Genomic DNA, 22,920 nt, shown 5'->3' with positions numbered 1-22,920 from the left:
ATTTCAGCAGTTTCCTCGAACCCCGACGTGGTTGCCCCTCCAGCTCTGAGCTGGATGCTGATTGGCCGGCCGGCTGCCTGAGCGTCAACCTGCAGAAACATCACAGCACTGTGATTCCTACAGACTTGTAATAACTGCGTGTGTGTAAATAGCTGAGAGAAGAAGAAACTATTTGAGAATACAAAGGCAACACTGCTGTCCGGCATTTTGTATTTAAATTATTTATTTTTGTAGATTTTGACCGACGAGCTGCGCAGTCACAGCTGCGTCACAGTCGCACTCTTTCTATTGAAATAAAGACTTCTAAGAGACTAAAAACCCTCGTTCTGTCTCCTGTTTTCACTCCACTGATGTCCTGAAACACCGCAGCTCACCCTGAGCACTTCCTGTGAGCGACGGCCGGCTCAAAGGTCTGGAGAAAGGCTGACGGCTCTGATCATCGACTCGATGGCTGCTTCCACTCCCAGAAGCTCCCGCAGGCTGTGAAAGGCCTCGGCAGCGCCACCTATGGGCGGAGAGGGGAACAGCTGCAGAGCTGCACACATGAAGAGAAGAGGGAAAACAAAATTACTAAACAGCCACATGAAACTTTCAGTTTAGTTTTTCTCATTTTAGATACAAGTAAATGTTCCTCATGCACGATCAGATCTGAATGTTAAGAGTTTAAAAATGGAGGAAATCACTCCATTTGCAGAGAAACATTTTATCGACATGTTGAGTCTCACTTCAAAAGGGCTCCTGAAGCTATTAGTCATGAGATTTTTATATTTTGACAGAGCGTTTTTGAGATGTACATCAAGTTACAAATGGATTGACTGGTTAAAAGTCAAATATTTGAAGAAGCCAATTAATTTTTTTTTTTTTTTTTTTTTTAGAAATAAGTTTGACATGAAATGTATCTGCAAAATCAAACCTGTCTCAACAGCTTGCAGGCAGAACTCAGGGCAGGAGACACCCATGTGAGGAAGAAGTGACCAAACTCGATTCTGATTTCTTTTTAAATATTTATCTGCAACAAACCTGGATACCAGGTACAATGACTCAATGCACCACCATGTGGTACAAAGTAGTATTACAATATGACACTGATAAATGTCAGTGTTCGAACAATAATAGTCACTTAAGGAGCGCTTCACAAGCATTCAGTGCACAGTAGACTCTGCTCAGGTGGATCTAACCTTCTTCCGGGATCTTGGTGAGCAGGTCGAACCTCGGAGTGACGACACCGTCTCTGGAAACCTCCACGGACCAGCGCAGGAACAAAACACAGCTGTGAACCAAACATGCAGAGAAGATATGATTTATTTTTTCTTTACAGACCTCAGCTTTGTCTTCGTACAGGGTGGGAGTGTTTACCCAGGAAGCTCGGGGTGATTCAGGGTCATGACCTCCGAACTGTGACCTCCAGGAAGTGAGACGACGGCGGGATATTTCTCCTGCAGGGAGAAAAAAACAATAGACGGAATGGAGTTTATCACTTAAACTCAGAAGTCACTACACCTTAAAAATATTAACATTGACAGAAAAATGCAATTTAAATGATGAATTTACAACAAAGATCAGATAAACTGCAGTCCTGAGTTTGAACTCAAACATATTAGTGAGTATGATCATTGCTCAGTTGAGTATCACGCAAGAAAAGGGCTTTAACCGTCAGATTCAGTGTGAATTTAGGAGCAATCCTGTGGAAGTTCTGTTAAAACAGCAATCAAGTTGACTTCAAAATAAAAAGTGGAGAAAATGTTGTTAAAACGATTTAAAGGTTTCTGACAGCAGTTTGGAAAAGTGGCATGACTTTCTGGACTTTAACAAACATTGTTCTAAACCAGGGGTGTCAAACATAAGGCCTGTGGGCCAAAACTAAGCCACAACAAAGAAGAGCCTTAAAATTTAAATGTAAAGGTTTTTATGATGCTTTTTCACCGGTCCGGCCCACTCAAGGTGAAATTGGGCTGAAAACGTTTTGAACGGCCCTGCTCGAAACACACCTCTGATTAAATGTAATACACACTTTGACCTCTGGGTGACACCAAAACTCACTCCTGCATCCAGCTGGAGCCCAGGAGTGTTTTTCACTTCCACTGTGACTGTTCTGTTACTTCAGGGGAATAAAGCCGCTTCAAAGTCACACAGAGTTGGGGTGAGAATTAAAGAATGTCAAAGACTTTGCCAAACCTGACCTTTGGTTCATAGAAACAAGGACGTTTTTTTTTTTTTTTTTTTTTTTAATCTAGACACTTCCTGTAAGTGAGAGATGTGGCAACAAATAAAGTTTGCAGTGATGTTCAGATACACGCTGATCTTCCACAGTTGGACCCTGATCGTGTGGATAATCCTCAAACAGATTACGATCCTTTCACTTTCTTAGTAACAAAACTAAACTGTTCATCGCACCTCACTTCATAAGCAGTAAAATATTACTGTGATTACTTGCATGATAAGAAATAACATAGATTTGGAAGTTAACTTGTTGTACAAGCTCCCCACTTTGAGTCCAGTGTGGGTTTGGGGCCTTTCTCTGTGAAGTTTGCATGTTTTCCGTGTGTGTGTGTGTGTGTGTGTGTGTGTGTGTGTGTGTGTGTGTGTGTGTGTGTGTGTGTGTGTGTGTGTGTGTGTGTGTGTGTTTACTCCAGGTTCCTAGCAGACTCCAAACACACGTGTTTGGGATTGAATTCCATGTCCACGTGACTGTCTGCTTGCTTTGTGATGGACTGAACTGTTCCAGAGCCTCGTGACTCTGAGCTGGACGAAGCGATGTTTACTGAAGTGTTGCAAAGTGTGTTTTTGTTTGAAATGAAACTGGCTGAAGTGACTGTCGCCGCTGCAGTGCGGGAGCACGGTGAAGCCGGCCTGCAGGCGGCGCTGCAGCTCCTCTGGTCCTCAGCCTCGCAGAGGTTTGCTCAGACACATTAATCTACTACCGGGAGTCACTGGAGGAGCAGAGAGGCTGAATATTTGGAGCGTGAGGTCGTGCTGTTGCTTCATTTCACAGACGAAATCTCCACAGATGAGCGCAGATTGTGAAAGTTTCCACTGGGTCTCCTTCCAGAAACAGCTTTCGGAGCTTTATGAGCTGCTGCGAGGTCTTAAAGGAGGCGATCGCGTGCGTTCGGGGACGTTTCGCTTCTGATGAAACAATAAACCCTGAATCTCCTTTGTTTCCAGACTGAAGGGTCCACTGGCAGTGAGGGTCTGCAGAGGTGGGCGGGGCAGTGAAGGTGGGCGGGGCAGCAGGTGAGGGTCTTGAGAGGTGGGCGGGGCAGTAAGGGTGAGGAGAATCCTGGTGAATCAGTCAGTAATCTGCAGATCTGCAGTTGTGCCTATTCGGTCTGTAGTAATCCAAATACAACACTATTAATGACAAATTTATTGTCATTTCTTCTGATCTAACTCTTGATCTCAAGCTAAATGTGGCTCTAAGCCTCGCTCGTTTTCTCCGCAAATAGAAAAACACACATGAATCTAGACGACACCTGAAATAAATGGAAAGTTGTCAAGACCTTACGTGAGATTTTTTTCTGCCCAAATCACTAAAATTTCTGCTTATATGATTCAGTTCGATCCCCAGGTCTCTATGTTCATGTGTCAAACTTTTCTGAACTTTTAAGTTTCTCCCTGTTAAAAGACAAATTAGAGGGAAAAGGAGAAGATGCTGAATAAATGTGTGATTTTGAATTGTTAATAATCCTTCTCTCCTCTGTCATCTGAAATCACAGGAGAGAGTGTGTGTGTGTGTGTGTGTGTGTGTGTGGCATATTGCTGTTTGACACTGAGTAAAGAGCTTCTGCATAACATTACAGATCAGTTGGGTGGATTTCAGACAAGTCGAGGCAGACGGTCTGAAGCGTGACTCACTCTGATCGACTTGTAGCGTCTCGTTCTGCTAATGTTATTTTTAATGATGCCAGTTGAAACAATCACTTTCAGCATCTCACAGAGTGCAGCTGCTCAACGCTGATGAAAAACATGAACATGTCTGTAAAAGCTTTCCTTATTAATTTAAATCCAACAGCTTTGTTTTTTTGTTGCCACAGTCATCACAACTCACAATGCTGGACTGAGATGTTTGTTTTTTTTGTTTCACATTTCCTCAAGTTCATCAGTTCATCGACCTCACTTGTCTCGGTTCCCATAAAAGGTGTTGAGTTGTTAAACCTCAGTGAACAGCTTGACTAGTAACTTTTATAAGCCTTACAAAACCTTGCACCAGCTTGAACGCCGCAGTTTGCGAGTAAACTCGTTTCAAACTCAGTGTGGCTCTAATTAGCAGGTCGAGGTGAAAACTGTCATCCCTGCTGAGTGACTCCAAGCTGACTTTTTGTGTGTCAGAGTTTTGACTACAGCGGCAGGCATTTGTTGTTTAGCAAATATCCGGAAGGATAATATTCACACTACTTTTGTTGGACTTTTTATAAATGATTTCTGCTGTCATGACTGAAACTAGTCATTCACACTGTTAAAGATTTAAAGGATTTCAAGTGGGAGAAAGCAGACTGGAATCGGTTGCTTCCAGACACACAATGAGCAACTGAGGAGGAGAGAAGAAACTTCCTCCAACAAGGTTGTTCTAATCCACTGGAATACAAACGGCTCTTTCTGGCTTCTGACAGCTGTCATATCAGGAGAAAACCTCCATTCAGACTCCAGATTTCTCCTCGACCTTTACGTGGGACAAAAACATCAACATGTTACGGTCTGAGCTCAACGTTCGAAGTGAAAACGCATCGTTTTGTGTTTTCGTTTCAGTGCCTCACATGATGAAGTCTTTACTACCGCTGTGGCGCGCATACGCAGTACCAGCGTTTCAGACAAGTTCCATTCTCCCGTTTCCATGGAGACGGCGTTATTGAGACTTTAATCACTTTTTTAATAGTAAGAATAATTCCAAAACCTTTCAAGACTGAATTGAATCCATTGAGAAAATAATGACACACATTGAACCATTTCCAGGCTAAACTGATGTTTACAGTTTGTGAAATTCTTCCTGTGTGACACTGAGGTGGGATATTTGGCTTCATGTGACCTCTGACCTTTGCCCTACCTCAGCTCCTTCAGAAACTTTCTTCTACTTTTCTGTTCTTCAAATCCCATCGGAAGCAGGAAGACTTGCTGCTCCTTCAGGCGCATGTTTCCCCAGCGCAGTGTGTGTGTGTGTGTGTGTCTCAGACATGTCCTGCAGCATGCTGGCAGTGTCCTCCTCACAGATACAGGAAGACAGAAGTCAGACCTGTCTCTCTCTTTCTTCCTCTCTCTTCCTCTCCCTCCCTCCCTCCCTCTCTCTCTCCTTTTTTGTTTCAGCTGCAGTTTGAATCCCGGCTTTCCGTCGCTGCTTTATTAGCCTGCTCTGCTCCTCACAACCGCTGCACGCGCTGGGACACCCCGAGAAACACACACATACACACACACACACACACACACACACAAACACACAACACAGTATCATCACACACACTCACACACCTCCTGGAGCTCCTGCTGAACCGGAGGAGGAGGAACGAGGGAGGAAGAATTTGGCCTGAAGTCCTGCAGACGCCTTGGAACTGCTGGTAAAGTAGAGCTAATGTCCGTCTGTCCTCAGCTCCTCCCCTCCGCGTCTCCGTCTGTCCGTCTGTCCCTCATGCTGCTTTCTAAACTGTTGCTTCATTTTCAGCTTCGACTGAGACTTCTATCAGCATTCACACATATGAGCAATCAGATTAAAAAAAATGCTTTTTTTGGGGGGAGGTTTGAATGTTTTCTGGATTCTGTGAGCTTCGTTTCATCAAGTTACCAGACTGTTTAAAGACAAAAAAAAAAAAAACTCCAAAGTTATATAATGAAAAAAAGGACAATCAAATCAGTGAATAATATTTGTGCAGAATCGGTGTCCTGGTCCTCCAGAAACACAAAGCTCTTTTCTGTTTACTCTATCAAACCCATCAATCACACACATTATAACCATGGAACAGAAAAGTTTCTCTGTAAGAACTGGGAGCTTTGTTTGGATGAATCAGATCAGATGTTCACATGAGGAGACCAAAACAGCAACACTCTGAAACCAATAATCTGTAATCACTACACGGAGTGACGGAACGAAACCGATGAAATCAAGATCGTCAGCGTGACATTTCAGAAGTGGAACAAGCAGGAAATATGAAATATCTGAAGAGCTTACAGTGGAAACTCGGACCTGCTCTGCAATTATATTTCCCAGACCTGACATTATTTAAGGCGACGAAGCACCAAAAGCGAAGCTGGTTTTTAGATCAGGAGCCCAGATCTGCTCACTTGAACAGATGTGGAAGTGTGTTTGTGTGTGTGTGCGCGTGGTGCTTTGGGATTCATTTGGTCTGTCAGGACCCCCGGAGCTCGCTCTCCCACAGCACAAGCCTCCCCGTCTTCCTTTGTTTCCACTCTCCTACTCCAAATCTGGCTCTGATCAGCGGTTCACCATTAGTCAAGCTGATTGAAAACTATTAAAACCACGACCAATAAGTCCACTCAGCTGCGTCTACATGGAGCAGTCTTTACAGAGAAGACCACCGAGCGATCCAACCAACGTCACAGCGTCGTTAGTAGTAGAGTCTTTAAACCTGCAGGAGCTGGAATGGAGCTGAAACCAACACAAACTGCTTCATTTGACTCGATAACTGCTTAAATTCAGCATTTCAGTGGTTGATCCGCTGTAGAAAAGCAGGCTAGAGTCAGCATGTCATGATTATTGGGAGATCAAGCTGGAACATAAGGCTTTATGTGAGAAGGAGGGAACACAAATCTGTTCCTGTCGTGACTGCCGGAGGTTGGAGCAGGCACCTCGAGCTTTATCATCTTCAGCTACATCAGTTCAGGCCTTTAGCAGGGACGCATCTATTTCCTGGTAACCACAACTAAAACCGTGACCCTTTCTCATTGGATGCTCTCTCTCCTGCTGCACACACTCCATTGATTATGCAAATATCTCCAGTTCAGGTCCAGTTAATCTAGAAATACACTCACTTCTTTACCTTTTCTGATGCGGGGAAAACATTTCAGCCTCTTGACATCTTCTTCACAGTAGCTAACTTAGCAACAAAGTCTTAATGTATGAAGGATGCTATACATTCATAAATCCATATTTAAAGAGAAACTGAGTAAAGAAAAGCAGAGAGTCGCCTCCTGATGTGTTCTCTAGTTGTTTGCATGGTTTGGAGAGTAGCTGCCTGTCAGCGACTCACATCGTGTTGTATTGGTCCCAAGACAAAGCATCTGCTGTTGTGTGAGAGGACAGATCTTTAATCAAACTAAAGTCACGTCTTCAGCATGAAAAACAAGAGATTGGTTCCAGTTTTTGGAGCTTTTTTTTTTTTTTTTTTTTTTTTTTTTGAGAGGAAAACTGAGACAAATTGTTTTAAGATGCAGCGTTAGAAATGAAGCAACCACTTCCTCCTTCTGAAAACTCAGAGAGGCTGCAACAGCAGCAGAACAAAACTTCAGCTGGATTTCATTAATCCACAAACCTCCCGGTTATTTTTATGCTCTCCATCTGAGCCTGCTCATCCAGAAACTGTACTGCTGAATATTTCTCCTCCCTCCCGTCTTCTGCACTCCGTCTCAGCTCACACTGGTCTCTCTCTCTCTCTCTCTCTCTCTCTCTCTCTCTCTCTCTCTCTCTCTCTCTCTCTCTCTCTCTCTCTCTCTCTCTCTCTCTCTCTCTCTCTCTCTCTCTCTCTCTCTCTCTCTCTCTCTCTCTCTCTCTCTCTCTCTCTCTCTCTCTCTCTCTCTCTCTCTCTCTCTCTCTCTCTCTCTCTCCGATCTCTGGTTTCTTATTGGCCGGCGTCGGAGTGGGGAGGGCGAGAGCGTTCAGGCCTCCAGTCTCAGGTTTTGAAAAAAAAAAAATAAATGAATAAAACAGAGAGCTGGCAGGAGTAAGGCGGGGAAGGTTAACCTGGGTAATGTGACGTACGGCATGTGAGGTAATGCGGGGACGAGCCTGATGGGAGTTGTAGTTTTTGATGTTAAAGTCGACTGTTTCGAGCCGTCTAATGTTTCCCTGGGTAAAAACAAACGTATCTCTGGGCTCACTTAGACTTTGCATGAAAACTCTGCTGACTGACATTCCCTTGTAGACAAAAAAATATATTACGAAACTACCTGATGTCTGTAATGACAATGAGAACACACATCAGAGTAATCTGTTACACTGAGATACTGATTACATGGTAAAGTCACCTCATTAGTTTTTAATCTGAACATCAGATATATCAGCGATTAAGGCCAGGTTTTTCCTCCGCCATGTCTTCTTCTACATCCAAGTTGGAAATCTATGCAACATGTGGTAGAAGTTACACATTTGAGATGAAGTGTAAATTATCTGTCAGAATCTCACTGGCAAAATTAAAGTCCTCTTATAAACTATGAGCAGTATGGAAGGGTCTGCATCCAGTCTGTCACGGAGTTGTTTTCTCCACTCCGCTGTCTCGGTTTCTACATGTAAATGGGGTCCAGGTCTGAGGGTGGCGTGTGGTTCGGTGGAGTTCACGGATCTGGAAAAAGCATCTGACTCAGATTAATGTTTGTCTTCGAGTCCATTTAGTTGCTGCAATAACAGTTTAGACAGGTGACCAGCAGTTACCCGTGACCTAATGGAAACACGTGGATGAATCCGCCGTGGACAAAAGCTCGGCGGGATCCAGACGGATCTGTGGAGGTTTAAAGTCATTCCTCTCGAAGCTGCGCTCATTTCAGAAGGATTTGAGTTGTAGAGCGTAGATCACTGGCCTCAGGGTGGAGAGGTAGGTTAGTATTCCTAAATCACCTTGAGAGGTTCTCTGAGGGCTCATTCTGTGTGGAGTTTCTATGTTCTCCCTGTGTCTGCGAGGCTCAATAACAGACATGATGAGCTGCTGATGAGCAATCCTCTACAGAACATCTCACTGTCATCAAGTATCCGGAGACTATAGGTGGAATGTATGGTCTTCTCTTCACCTCCTCCTTGGCAAAAAGTATGTTTATGTGGCTCGCTCACAGTACAACCGACTTGAGTTTACTACAAGCGCTTCACACCGACAGGACTAAACACAGGAGTGCGGCTGCAGGGGATTTATTACTGTAATTGATGCTGAAACAGAGAAACTCTCATTGGGCCGCGTTCACAGGGCGAATCAGACACAAGACAAACTATCAGGTGTGTGAAGGTGTGAGTTAGCTTCTGCTGCAGTAATAACAGGACAGCCACGCACAGGCTACTCATTAAACACACACAAACACAAGCACACACGCGCATGTGGAACCAGCCATTAGGCCCTCGGTGGAGGGTATATGAGGTCCGGCAGCTCACCAACGTCTCCTTTTCTTTGAAGCTGCTGCAGCAGGTAAAAAACCTCGGTCATCCCGCTGTCTGTTTCTCCGCAGGTGGAGGAATAAAGCCGACCCGCCGGTTCGTCTAACAGCTGTTTTGAATGCGACCGCGGCAGTAAAAAGCGGTCTGGTCTGTGCTGCGCTGCAGGGATGAGGTGGTGGCTGGTGGCGGCCACGGTGTGGCTGCTGGTGGTCCTGACCGCCCCGGACGTCCAGGCCCGGGACAGACCTCAGGGCCAGCGAGGAGAAAACCGCAGAGGCAAGAAGAAGCGCAACGGTCAGGGTAGGACTGCTTCCTTTCAACCAACTCACAAGATGTCTATCAGCTCCTTTCTGTGTGCCTATCTCAAAAAAGGTGGGAAAATGTTTTTTGGAATCCCACAGGGAAGCATCCTGGAAAGAGTTACATGCTAACAGGAATCAAGCCGTTTTAATTAATCTGAACAAAACAGCCACAAATGTGTGTCTTGTGTTCCGCAGCTCTCGGGCGAGCCAGAGCGGGGCGCTCTCGACCTCTGAAGATCAGGCTGTTCCCTGGTCCGAGCATCTCACAGGCAGCAGAGAGCCACGGAAACAACCTGCTCCTGAAAACATACAAAAACCTTCAAGAACTGCAGCCCAGCTACAATGTTATCCCAGGTCAGTGTCACCGAGAAACTCACTTCTGACTGAGAACACAACCAAAAACAAATAAATCATTTGAACCAATTTGGACCACTTTCAATCAGTGTTGTTAAAGCAGTTACAATTAGGTATCATCTGAGTGATCTGAAACAGAGAAGTCGACAACTTCATCCATGATCCACACAGGCTGAGGTGAAAGCAGGTGGCCCAAGAGAAAGACACACACACACACACACACACTGACAATCACACATTTTAGCTGAAACGCAGGTTTTTGGGACTCTATGAGGAAACAAGAGCGAGAGAGGAAACCCAGGTATGCACAAAGAGGAGAGAGCGCCAACCACAAATCTGAAGTACGTAAAATGCTTCGTTGTGATTTATGAAAAATAAATTATTTCCACACATTACGACAAGCACACATCAAAACGAGTTCAGCCAGGCTGCTGAGATTTTACAAGTCCAGATATTAAGATGGCGCAGTGACTTTTTCACCACGGTATATCAGAAATGAAGTTACTTGTTAAAATTGAGTCTTAATACATTTTTAAAAAGCTCCCAGAAAGCACCTGTAGAGAACTTAAAAAAAAAAAAGAAAAGAAAAAAATCAGTGTGGATTTCAGTGGGTTTAGAGTTTTGCAGCATGTTTGTCACCCAACATGGGAAAAGTCTATTTACATTTTTTACAACAGGAGCCAATTTCACTGCACAAGAGCTTTGAAATCTATAAAATGGTCATAAGAAGAAACAGTAACTGCTGCTGAATGAAACAGCATTTTAATGCAGCTGTGAATGTGGGCACGCTCAGCTTCGCTTCGAGTCTTCATGCTGTTGTTAGAGCGCAGCAGCTTGATGACAAATCATCACGTTACTTAATGAACGGCAGTAAAATCTCTGGAGGGAAAAAGAGTCTGTCAGAGAAACAACTCACACAGAGACGAGGAAAAGAGGAACCCCAAAGCCACATTAAAGGCGGGTTTACGTAATTACAAGAAACGGCGGTGATGATCTGCTGTTTGGGGCTGCAAAGACCTTTTTGTTTTTTTCTTTCGGTCGTTGTTTCGGCTGTGAGGATAACCCTGATTGAGCGAATGTAACTTAACCAGCAGATGCAGATCACAGAAATGAAAGGTCAGACATGTGCAGGACCAGCATGCCGTGCACTAAACGTCTTTGAAGCACCGGAGAGAAAGACTTCCATGCTTCGACTGTGAAGTCACTACAAGCTACTTTTGTCATTAGTTTAAAATAGTGAGGTCTGCTTACGACCAGAGCTTTTATCCTCATCTCACACACTCCACGTCCACAGAGGGAGTTTGTTGCAACTTGTTCAGTTCACCTCTGCCTCCATGAGAGGAAATCCTGCATTTCTATTGCAGCCATGCACGCCTTCTCAACTCCAGCCGTGCCTACATGGATGCTTCTTTAAAAATCTGACGGACTTCTTTTAGATCAAGAGATCAGTGTTGTATTTACATGAACACTGAAGACAGAGATGAGAATGGACTGCAGGTGAGGTGAGAGATCGGATGCTTTTTTCTTGAAACACCGTGTGTGAAGCATCACCTGATAACAGTGATCCTTATGCAGATGTCAGTGAGACAATTTTATCAGAAAACAAAGGTTACATGATGGTATTTTATTGGGACTGCCATTTAATATGATTTTTATAAAAATGATAATCAAAGCTACTGAAACTTTGGGTTCATCTGGATCCAACCCTCAAGTTGGGGGTCAAGCCCATCTCAGCAAACGTCTCTGGGGACAACACTGAACCAGAACTAATCGAACGACTTCATTTGGTAAAAATACATTGAAATTTTCAGTGAGGGCCAGTGAATCACAACACCAGTCCCCAGAGTGGTTATTGTCATTTACACAGATCCCTGCAATTTAGTGGGGGACAATGAGAGTCCATGACAGCGACACAATATTTTTTAAGGAGAAAAGAAAAGCTCTAAAGTATGAGTGCTCCAGCAGAGATGACAGGGTGACCGTCTCCCAGAGTTAATAGGGGGACAGTATTTAGGAGAAATAAGCAGAGTTGCAGAACTACCTGTGCTTCAATAGACGTAACAAAAAGCATGCCATTAAAAAAAGGGGATGGATGACAGACGGCACACTGAACACAGACTCAAAGGGTCTCTTTCTGAGCTATCATAGTGGTTTGCAGTCTTTCCTACTGACTCACTGACTGTCGCAGCATCGGCCTGTCCCCTGGACTGATGAAAGGTAAACTCAATGCAGAGGGAGGGCCCGAAGCACAACAAATCACTGCTCTGTATGCCTTCTTATAGTAAACTACAGGCTCCAGGTTTGACGAGACACCCACAGCAATTATTACCACAAGTCCTGCTGACAAAGGCAGAGGCTGAACTTGTGATCCACTGTTTGTGCGAGTCTGGACCTCTGAATCACTTTCCACATGTCGGATCTGTCCCGTGATTCAGTTCGGTCTCAGAACTTTTTCCTTGGCTGGAAAACCAAAGGAGTCAAATCAGTTTGGTTGGTTAGACGACAAACCAAGACGTCATCGTTGTCTGAAAAACATTTACCATGTATCCAATAAGATGTTTGCATCCATCATAGCCTTGTCTGAAGGACATTGTCTAGCCAGTAAGTGATCTTGATGGGAGGCTGGCCATCTATTGACCCAGCAGCTGGGTATGAAAGGTTGTTTTTAATGTCCATTACATCAGGAATAACCATGGCTTCTAAAAAAAAACCCCAAAACAAATCACAATGCATATGGTAATGTGGAAGAATCGCTTCAGAGTAAGAATGCTTTCCACTCTGGATAGGTTGAGCCAACCCAGATAGACCATTATTTATGGACACAGTTACACCTTGAGGAAATTCAGAGTCACCAATCAGCCCCACAAGCATGTCTTCAGATTGTGAGGAAGGTGGAGTACAGCCAAGAACACCAAACTGAGAACGCAGAGAGGCCTTCAGCCGCGATCAGAACCAGGCCGGTTCTGCTGTGAGGCGTGATGAGTGTTAATCATCGCAGCATCGTGCAGCCCTCAGCGTATCACAACATTCAACTCTGCAGTCCACAGCTGAGTCGCGCCACTGGCTGACACGTTTTACAGTAAGTTACGATCATTTGCTAAAATGCATCAATCATACTTTGTAACTATGCAGACATGAAGAAGACCAAGCTGTAAATCTGGAGCCCATGTTGTTAAAAAGCTGCTGCAGATTTCAAAAGGCTTAATGGCTGCATGAGTAACGTTAGAGAAGACATGTTATTTTTGAAATATTGCCTATTATTTCTACACAAAACATTTTGCTGGGTTTTGGACTTTACTTAGCTTATGCTGTCCTGCACAGTTAAATTTTTCCCCATTTCAATCAATCTAAAACTAAACTACCGGTCAATGTTTTACAGCACGCCCATATTCTCAGGGGTTTTTTTTTTTTTTTTGACAATTATTCACTTTAATGTCTTAATGAATGAATGTCTAAAGAAATGAAAGCATAAAACAAAACCAGTCTGAAATAAAAATTAAATTCTAGAACAAATTTAAGAACCAAAATGCATTCTAAAGTTTGACTCATCAGCTGAACACTCTCCTGGCTTTCTTTCGACAATGGAACTACTATATTCTTCAGGAACTACTTTCGTTGATGCACATGAATGTCGCTTTCACTCTTCCGTCTAGTGAACTCCAAACCAGCTTGATTTGGTCTAAATCTGGAAACTGTCATGTGTTGGACGATGCTGCAGGATGCTGCGGTAGCCATGTTGGTTCATAAAAGCCATGGCTAATGGCGCCACTGAACGTTCTCCATACTTTTGTACATGAACAGTAAAACTCCTGAACTTCCGATGCCTTTGTGTGTTTCAGGTAAGCGGGGCCAGTGTGTGTACCAGGGCCTGGCCATGTTCGACCAGGCCGTCTGGTCTCCGAAGCCCTGCGTGACTTGTCTGTGCACGGAGGGGCGGGTGGTTTGTGACGAGATCACGTGTCCCGACACGCACTGCCTGTTCCCCTTCACCCCCGTGGGAGAGTGCTGCCCCGTCTGCATGGAGCCAGGTAGAAACACAACATGTGGCGGCGCCATGGTGCAACATCCAGAGAAAACAGAGATGAGCATTTACAGCGGATAGAGTGGCCGCTAATGTCACCAGCCAGTTTCCATCTCTGAGGCCTTTACATGTTGCGCTCTCTTATCATCATGGCTTAAAAAATGTGGCTGGCACATTTTGGAATTGTCAACACACATGTTGTGAAAACTTGACATGTCTGTCTGCTGTGAGGAGTTCAACATGTCCAAGACTGGTTTTAACTCACCGTTAATTTCACATCAACAAAGTTGACTTTATGAGTAGTCTAACCCATGCTAGCTTTAAAGGCTATAAAAAAAAAAAGATGTATTAGTAAGAAATGGTTCTGTCAGGCAATATAATGGGTCTTGGCCCAAAGGCAGAAATTACAGTAGTTAACTACGGCTTAGCAGTTCCTCACTTCACCTTAAATTCTTTTCAGTATTTCAAAAGAAACACATTTCTCTTGCCTTTTCCAATGAAACCACAATCTCTTTGTTTACCCATGAGTGAATTTAACACATGGCAGAGAAAGAGAAATACAAGTACATCAACCACAACCTAATAAGCTGCATAAAGCTTCGAGGCAGTCTCGCATACACAGTTATTTCCACAGATCAAATTAACTGCTCACAGATGCTCACTTTTCCTTTTTACTAATAGTGCACATTCTAATACAAGTGGGGGATATTTCAATAAAACTTACTGGGTTTTTAATTCACTGAGTGTAAATGACTGCAACATTTACCTGGAAGCACTAACTGGAGAAACCTGTATTCATGTATTCATGCATGGAAGTGGACAGTGTGAAGCACTGAATGATGTTTTATAGTCACAGAAAAAGCAAGTTTACTCCATTTCACTCCGTGTGATGCATTTTTATTAAAAATCCTGCATGTTCATGTCAGTAAAGTTTGCTTGGAAGCAGCTTTATGACTATAAAACACCGTTAGTTTTGGACAAGTGAGATAAAGTTGGTCTACAATATTTAATGGACTGCAGTATAAACAGACTGAATAATCACAGAGGAAAAAGTTGCACTGAAAGGTTTATTAACTGTGTTTGTGTCCTCTGGTTTGGAAATATGTTGACGTATATTGATGCATAACTGAGGGGATTGTTGGACAAACAGATGACCTTTTCTCACACAATATAAATGAACAGTTTTGATTAGAATCAGTTCTTTCAAACTACATTTACGTGAAAACTGCAGCATTTGTTTGCATCTTTCTAAGATGGTGTGTGTGTTCCTCTATTTGGAGCTGTATATGATGAGAGGTGGCCCTTTCACATGTATAGATTATGTAAATTCTGCAGATTACATGACGCATCTATCGGGCTCTGAGAACAGCAGCACCAACTTACAGGTTCACGACAAATCCGGCTTCCTAATTACTCGTTATTTCTTCAATTAACGTGATTCAGCTTTTTGAGCTGCACACAAGAAGAGGCCGTCCTATTTGGTTCCTGACAGACAGAAACAGACCAACATTAGCTGACTGTGGTCGTACAGGTACAGGTCGGTGTTCAGGTGGTTTAAACTGGCCTACAGCAGCTCTGCTCTGTAGCTTCAACCCGCTGGTTTTAAACCGGTCTGTCTGCAGCACTAACACACACTTCTGTCTGTCTGTCTTCTCCTTTCTACTCTCTTTCACTGTAGTTTCCTTTTTTCTTCCCACTTTTCTACTTCCTTTCATTCTGTCTCTGCTGTCTCATTTCTGTCTTTTCTGTATCTTTCCACACCTTTCCCATCTTTGTCCTTCATCCTGCCTTGGTTGGGCGACCCGCACCACCACCACCAAACCCCCACCCCAGACCCCGACTTCAGCCTTGACCTCTCTGGTGACTCCCCAGTTCCCAATGACCCAAATGACCCCGTGACCCCGCTGACCCCTGAGGAGATACAGAGAATCCTGTGGCGGGAGGAGGAGGAGCACCGCGAGGAGGAGGAGCGCCTGAGGAAGAAGGACGAAGCCAGGAAGAAGAGGAGGAAGCAGAGGAAGGAGCAAGAGGAGAGACAGAGGAAAATAGTGGAGGAGAAGAGGAGGCAGGAGGAGGAGGCTCTGAGGAGGCAGGCGGAGAGGGAGGAGGAAGAATGGAGGAGGCAAATCGAGGAGGAGCAAAGAAGGAGACGAGAGGAGGAGGAAGACAGGAAGCAAAAGGAGGCTGCGGAGAAGGAGGCGAGAGAGAGAGAAAAGAAGCTGGAGGAGGAAAGGAGGAGGCAGGAGCTGATGCTGAGGGAGGAGCTGCTGGCTCTGGCGGAGCAGGAGGAGGGCGAGCAGCAGGAGGAAGAAGAGGAGGTGTGGCTCAGAGGAGATGTGTTTCAGATGCCCTCAAAAGAACCCGAGGAGCCCGAGGAGCCAGACCTCCCCCCTCCTCCAATCCCAATGCCTCCCGCTGCGACGGACGAGCTGAAGGAGGCGGAACCAGAGGAGCTGGAGGAGGAGGAGGAGGAGGAGGAAGACGACGTACCGAACAGAGCGGGCCTTCCTCCGGGCTGCGACATCTCTGATGTTATTGTGACATGTGAGAACGCCAAACTCACTTATTTCCCTGCTCTGAACATCCCTGAGCTCAAATCTCTCAGTCTGGAGGGTGAGTCCACACAGAGACACGACAACACGACATCAACACTGAGCGCAAAGATGTTAAAAACAAAGAAGTGACTCATGTTTAATACTCAAAAAGGCCACAAGTGACTGTCTCTGGATCAGTGGTTAGCAACATCATTTCTTTCAATGCACCAAACTGCTTCGAGGAAAGACAGAGTGGGAGTGTGGACCAAATGTCCCATTTATGACAGAAAGTTTGAGCTGAGGAGGCAGCCGGAGTCCGAAGAGCGACACAGATGGTTTTATAAGAGTACAGTTACCCTGTTACCCAGTGAAACATGACGCTTCACCTCCTTAATGTGGCATTTGGACGACAGAGAAAAGCAGTGTAAAAGCAGGCTCAGTTGCAATTTGGTTTGCACTCCAGTACACACCAGCCGGTGTGAAATCACACACATTAGTAGAGCACCTGCTCCTGACGTCCTCAGACCAGGTAAAGTCTGGCAGGACCTGCGAGACCTGAGTCACAAACTGAGGAGGCTTTTATAAACAAACATTAAAACACACATAAGATCACGACGACTGACGATGAACAAATCTAACGAAAAATATTCTGACAGGAAACAGCATCAGCAGCATCCCAGCAGAGGCCTTTAATGGGATCCCTAATGTGGAATGGGTCAACCTGAAGAAAAATAAACTCACGTCTGCTGGCGTTGATGCTAAAGCCTTCAAAGTAAGATCAACCACTGCAGCCTGCTATATGTTCCCCAACTGCAAGTCTCATATTATTGGAGTGTTTTGCACCATTGCTTCCATGGGAGCTTGCAGACATACATATGCTAGATATCCCCACCGCAGCTTACAAAATATACAGATTTATCGACTATAAAACTTTCCATTGAAGCCAATTTCAGGAAATGCAATCTTTGTGAAATGTTTTTGTGTTTTCCAGGGTTTGAAGATGCTAAAACGTCTGTACCTGGACGGGAACCTTCTAGATGTTGTGCCTGCGGCCCTCCCGCCGACCCTCCAGGAGCTGAAGATCAGCGAGAACGAACTGGGAAAGATTGATGAAAACAGCTTCCAAGGTACTGAAAGAAATACAGTCTGATAGAGGAATAAAACATATAGAGGTTTCCAATATATGAAAGGTGATCCTGCTTGACACTGAGCGTTGAGTAAAAGGCTCCAAAAAAAAAAGAAAAAAAAAAAAAACTACACAGAGATACACAGCTATGCTCCAGATGTTTAGATATGTGATGCATTTCATACATTCTTTCAGGTAATATGAATCTGTTGTGTCACAAATATTGCACACAACTCAAGCATGAACTCACATGTGGAGGGTTGTAACTGTTTCACAACAATTTTATAAATCTTGTGGACAATGCTGTTCTGTTTTGCATGCTTCAAGTGAATTTTTCTGTTTTTTTTAAACTTTAAGATCTGAGCAACCTGGTTATTCTGGAACTGGAAGGAAATCTGCTGAGTGAGGGAAACGTAGACCCTCGAGCATTCGCTCCATTAATCCAGCTCTCCTACCTCAGACTGGGGAGAAACCACTTCCGCACCGTACCACAGGGGCTCCCCAGGTCACTGCTGGTAGGAAACCACGTCTGCCTGCACAAGTCCGCTTCCTTCAGTCCTCACAGTCAGATCCGTCAGACAGGATATAATGAGGTTCAGTTCACAGTGAACACTCTTGACTAAGTTAAAGGTTATGCTTTGATGTGACTGTGTCACTAGAAAAAAAACAAGAATTAGGCCTATTGAGTCTATTCAGACTACTTTGGCTGCGTATTGGCAAGAATCTGACATAATATGATAGCAATTGCTTTATGCAGGGTATAAATGAGCTTCAATACAACGTCCCAAGATTAACAATAAACACTGAAAGTACCCTGTACAACGCCCATATCATACTTTGCGCTGTATTGCTCTTTTGTAAAAGGGAAATCTTTAGTCTTTGGCAGCTAATTCCACTCAGCTGTTGGCAAAAATGTATGTACAACACGCTCAAAAAGGTTCAATAAATGTTTAAAGAAACCAACGATTACATAAGTATGCGGTAAGAGCACCTGAATGTTTTCCAAGGTTATATTTGCTGATGAATCAGTTTTTTTTTATTTTTTTCTTGTGGGTCTTGTGTTTAAATTGTATGTCTACCTGTGGGAAGCAAGTCAGCCCGGATTATAATTATGGCCTCTGGTGAACCACAGAACACCAGTGGTTAAGACTCACTTAAAACCTTCTTCGTTATACAATACTGGAGAGGTGCGACACACACGTGTCTCCAAACCCTCATACTTTTTTCTTGCGTTTGTTCAGAGTGAGATTATGGTTTTCTAATTCGCTGCGTGGGAAACCAGGATAAAATGAAACATCCACCATGATCTGAGGATTATACAGGACTGTATTTGTGTCCTGCTCACACCTCTGGCTGTATGTTGATGTGATTTGGATGTCAGTTTTACCAAAAACACTCTTTGATAAACAAATATAATTACATTTTTCCAGTTGATTAAAGCTTTGAGAGCTGAAAAATCCCCACAAACCACCGAAAAATCTGCCAAGAAATCCAAGCAAAACATCCCCAGGTTACGCTGTTGACTGGCGAAGACGATAAAAGACACGCGGCAGCTTTGACTCTCAACGCCATTGATTGCTTAACCAAACAGGATTAATTCAGTTTCACTCAGATGAGGCCAAACATTTACTTATTTTTTTTGTGCGTCCTCTTTCCAGGAGCTGCATCTCGAGAACAACCTGATTGAAGAAATCTCAGAGGCCGTTTTTAATCAGACAGTTAACCTGAATGTTGTTTCTCTGAGACACAACAAGCTGGATGAGAGCAGGATTGCCCCTTTGGCCTGGATCAACCACAGGTATCACAGATTTCATCACCCATGACTGGGTCAAAGTAGATTATTTACTCTCCAGGAGTGTGTATCGGCTGTAATTTACATCTTCTCAAGCTACTTTTTACATAAAAGAAAATTAACTGAAGCTGCTCACACTTTTATTTAAAAATCTTTTCTCCTCACTGCCTAAACCTCTTCCTCTGCAGGAATCTGGAGTCCATCGACCTTTCGCATAATGAACTGTACCTGGTTCCCTCCTACCTGCCCAGATCGCTCGTCCACCTCGTGCTGGTGGGAAACAACATTGAAAGGATACCTGGTAGGAAGGATGTGCTGATGTGTGCACTTTCCACAGCCCGATGAAATGTTTCGTATTCAACATCACGTGCTGCTTTTGTTTCCAGCTCCCTCTGCATGCGACCGACTGAAATCATCAAACTTAATTGCTCATAAAGTGGTACGAACGCCACATTTAAGCAGTGCGGGAAAGTGGGGTTTCTCTGAAAGAACAGTTCTCACTATGATGTGCCAGCAAAAGCAAACATAAGTGAAATAAAACTATCAGTCATAATTGAGCATTAAAAACAATACGCTTGAAACAGAAAATATGCATTTAAATGAAGTATTTTACATAAATGGAGCTGACACTACAAGACTGTTGAGAACCATTTCATATCTAAGATGACTGTGCATTCATGGAGGTGGGAATGCTAAACATTTAAGGACATTATATCTGTTTCTATGGAATTTACTAAACTTTTCCTGTGGGAACTTTCAAGCTTTACAGTCAGATCTTTTCTTTCCCTCTCACTCAGTTACTCATGAATCATAATCACAGTTTGGGTCGTGGAACTAACCGAAACGCAGTCATGTGGCTTGAAGCCCTGACGTTTTAGGCTGTGGACGGTTTGTTGGGTTCCCTTAAATACATGTTAGATGTTCTTTCACAGGTTACGTCTTTGCCCACATGGACCCTGGTTTAGAGTATCTCTACCTGTCCTACAACAAACTGGACGGGGAGGGAATCGAACCCGAGTCCTTCTTTGGCTCATACCACTCCATGGTGGAATTGTGTCTGGACCACAACCAGCTTGTCGTCGTGCCTTCCGGCATCAATGAGATGACCAACCTACACTTCCTCCGACTGAACAACAACAGGATCAGGTATGAAGCGTCATTCAGACACACTCAGATCGTTTTCTCATTAGAGCCGAGTCAGGAGGGATTTCTCTAACCCACAGCAGGTGCTGGGAAGAAGCTTTCCCTTCAGGAATTCACTTTATGCAGCTTGTAACACTTGTTGCTGTGAACCCATTCTATTTAAAATCGCATTACTATTTTAAACTGCGGAGGTAAATCCACAAATATGAAACTTACAGAAAACGTGTTTAATAAGATACTGATTTTATAACAACTCCAACCAGAATCCCCTCTTCTCAATGTTTAATTTGTCCAAAGTGTACAGAATACATCCTGTTTAATGTTGGAAAGATCAAAGAACAATAATCCAAAAACTTAACTTCCAGAAGGCCTCTCTGTGCTGAACAGCTGCTGGGTTGTTGTGTTTGCAATTTTCTGAAAGGTTTCTGAGGTCTGGATCAAATCAATCTGATAAGATCAGCGTTACCATAGCGATGAGACCAATTTCCTAAACAGGCCAGGAACTTGTAAATAACATAACTTTATCACGGCTTGCGAGGAGAAATGATTTGTCTTTTTTTTTTTTTTTGCTGTAAAATGAATATAAAATGCTTCCTTGTTTGTCAGAGATAAAAGCTGTGAAGGAAACTAACAGTGAAGCATCAGCAGCAGTCAGAAGGGCAACACAAAGAGATAAACAACCCCGGAGATTAAAGACAGACACAAAACAAAAGGAGCTCCACAGGCTGCGCAGCAGTGTCGGGTCTGACCAGACGACTGACTCACTCATCACACGTCTCCAGACAGTATTAAGCAGAAAGTTCACTGGACGGAGGGTTGCCAATGACAACGGGAAACAAAACAAGTTGATTCCAGTTTCCACCTGGGAGTCACCCTGAATCACCTCATTACGCTCTGGTTCTCTCAGGTCCATGAAGTACACGCACCGGGCCGTCCAGGCCGTGACAGCTTGTTTAATATGAGAGCAACATTAAGATATCAACACGTAATCAGCGCAAGTGGGAAATTACAAACAGACTCCAAAACGCTGGTGAACATTTAATAAATGTGCTGCTGATGATAACCTCAACAGGGATGTAGAAATGGGATGTGTAGCTCTGACTCAGTGTGGAAGCGAAGAAAAACGCTACTTTTTGAAAACTGCCGCCACTGCACATGAGCACCATGAAGTAAATAGTTCTTCTGCACATGGACGAGTAGATAGACGATAATAACAATGGAGGCGTCAGACTCCCAGTACATACTCTCCTGGGACTTGCTACTTTTACAGCTGAGGATCACACATTGTAGCGATCCAGCTTGTTCGCCTGTCCATACGAATGTCCATGTACTCGCCATTGTGGATGTTTATAGGATTTTCACTTGAAATATCTTACGATCTGTTTGAGTATAAAGTCCTCGAGTATTGTTAACTAAAGGTACACAGACCTTTAAAGTCATCTGATTAGAGAGAGCCAGCGTGGGGGCACGATCAATCTGCTTCATGGGATTCCTCATTATTATTCATGCAAACAAGGTTCTAAATAAACCAAAACATTACATATGGTTTTTTTTTTTTTTTTTTTAAACTGACTGTTGAGGACGTGTGCACAAAAATTGGTTTCTAGGCTGAATTATTGTTTAAAATGTATTTTTTGGGGGGTGGGTGGGTGTCACATATTTTAGTTCAGGAGCCGCATGCAGCCCAATTTCATCCTGAGTTTGGAGGGAAATATCATGATTCTGCTCTCTGTTCTCCATGCAGTAAATGGTGTTGCCTTTGAAGAGTGTTTAACAATGAGTTTAGCAGAATATCTGAAACGCTCACCCTCCATTCTCCCACTGATATCAATGTGTGAAGTTAAACATTGATTTATATACGTAGTTAAATTAAGGCCTTTGTGACAATCTAAAGTTTAATTTAACACTATTATGATAAAAATTGCTCTGCAGAATCACAGGATTATAAGATGCAGTAATATGTAATGTGATGTGTGTTTCAGGAGTATACCTGATGAAAGTATCTGTGACCCCAGCCACAGCGGGGACTCCACTCTGGTCGCCCTGAGGATGGAAAATAACTACATCGATCCCGGGAAGGTCTCGCCGTACGCCTTCTCATGTGTGCGCTCTTCCTCCAGCGTGGTCATAAAACCCCAGAAAACTGAAGCCGTGAGATCCAGAAACTAAACACACTCTTGTTTAAAGCCTCAAATAGGACAAACAGGGTAGACGTTTTCAAATTTATCTTCTGCCAAAATTACGTTCCCATTGCCATCATACGTTATTACGTTGCTTTACGAAATTGCTCATAAAAAAATTTAACTATAAATTGCTATAGAAAAAAAAAAAATCTTGTTTAACATATGAC

At 43.7% G+C, this 22,920-nt stretch overlaps 2 protein-coding genes across 4 annotated transcripts in view; one reads left to right on the top strand and one right to left on the bottom strand.

The window, feature by feature from the left end:
* Positions 1-370: 370 nt before the first annotated feature.
* The window catches only part of cenpp (centromere protein P), a 92,950-nt gene continuing 70,400 nt past the window's right edge, over positions 371-22,920 (bottom strand). For both annotated transcript variants that reach the window (XM_030090972.1, XM_030090973.1), the window contains exons 7-9: positions 1,357-1,436; positions 1,179-1,270; positions 371-535 (exon numbers count right to left, since the gene is read on the bottom strand). In XM_030090972.1, coding sequence (XP_029946832.1) covers positions 405-535; positions 1,179-1,270; positions 1,357-1,436 — 303 coding nt within the window. In that variant the 3' untranslated portion in view covers positions 371-404. The remainder of the gene's footprint in view (positions 536-1,178; positions 1,271-1,356; positions 1,437-22,920) is intronic.
* The window catches only part of ecm2 (extracellular matrix protein 2, female organ and adipocyte specific), a 17,865-nt gene continuing 285 nt past the window's right edge, over positions 5,341-22,920 (top strand). Inside the window, exons 1-12 of one of the 2 annotated variants that reach the window (XM_030090930.1) lie at positions 5,341-5,546; positions 9,464-9,598; positions 9,796-9,954; positions 13,794-13,982; positions 15,809-16,588; positions 17,166-17,281; positions 17,501-17,636; positions 17,993-18,150; positions 19,294-19,433; positions 19,616-19,728; positions 20,360-20,573; positions 22,553-22,920. The exon at positions 22,553-22,920 is cut by the window's right edge and continues 285 nt beyond it. In XM_030090930.1, the coding sequence (XP_029946790.1) occupies positions 9,466-9,598; positions 9,796-9,954; positions 13,794-13,982; positions 15,809-16,588; positions 17,166-17,281; positions 17,501-17,636; positions 17,993-18,150; positions 19,294-19,433; positions 19,616-19,728; positions 20,360-20,573; positions 22,553-22,739 (2,325 nt within the window). In that variant the 5' untranslated portion in view covers positions 5,341-5,546; positions 9,464-9,465 and the 3' untranslated portion in view covers positions 22,740-22,920. Of the gene's footprint in view, positions 5,547-9,369; positions 9,599-9,795; positions 9,955-13,793; positions 13,983-15,808; positions 16,589-17,165; positions 17,282-17,500; positions 17,637-17,992; positions 18,151-19,293; positions 19,434-19,615; positions 19,729-20,359; positions 20,574-22,552 lie in introns of both variants that reach the window. The other variant, XM_030090932.1, reaches the window with a different exon arrangement.

Source organism: Salarias fasciatus, chromosome 5, assembly GCF_902148845.1.
Source record: "Salarias fasciatus chromosome 5, fSalaFa1.1, whole genome shotgun sequence".
NCBI classification, from domain to species: domain Eukaryota; kingdom Metazoa; phylum Chordata; class Actinopteri; order Blenniiformes; family Blenniidae; genus Salarias; species Salarias fasciatus.
This window is presented reverse-complemented; position numbering and strand designations above follow the sequence as displayed.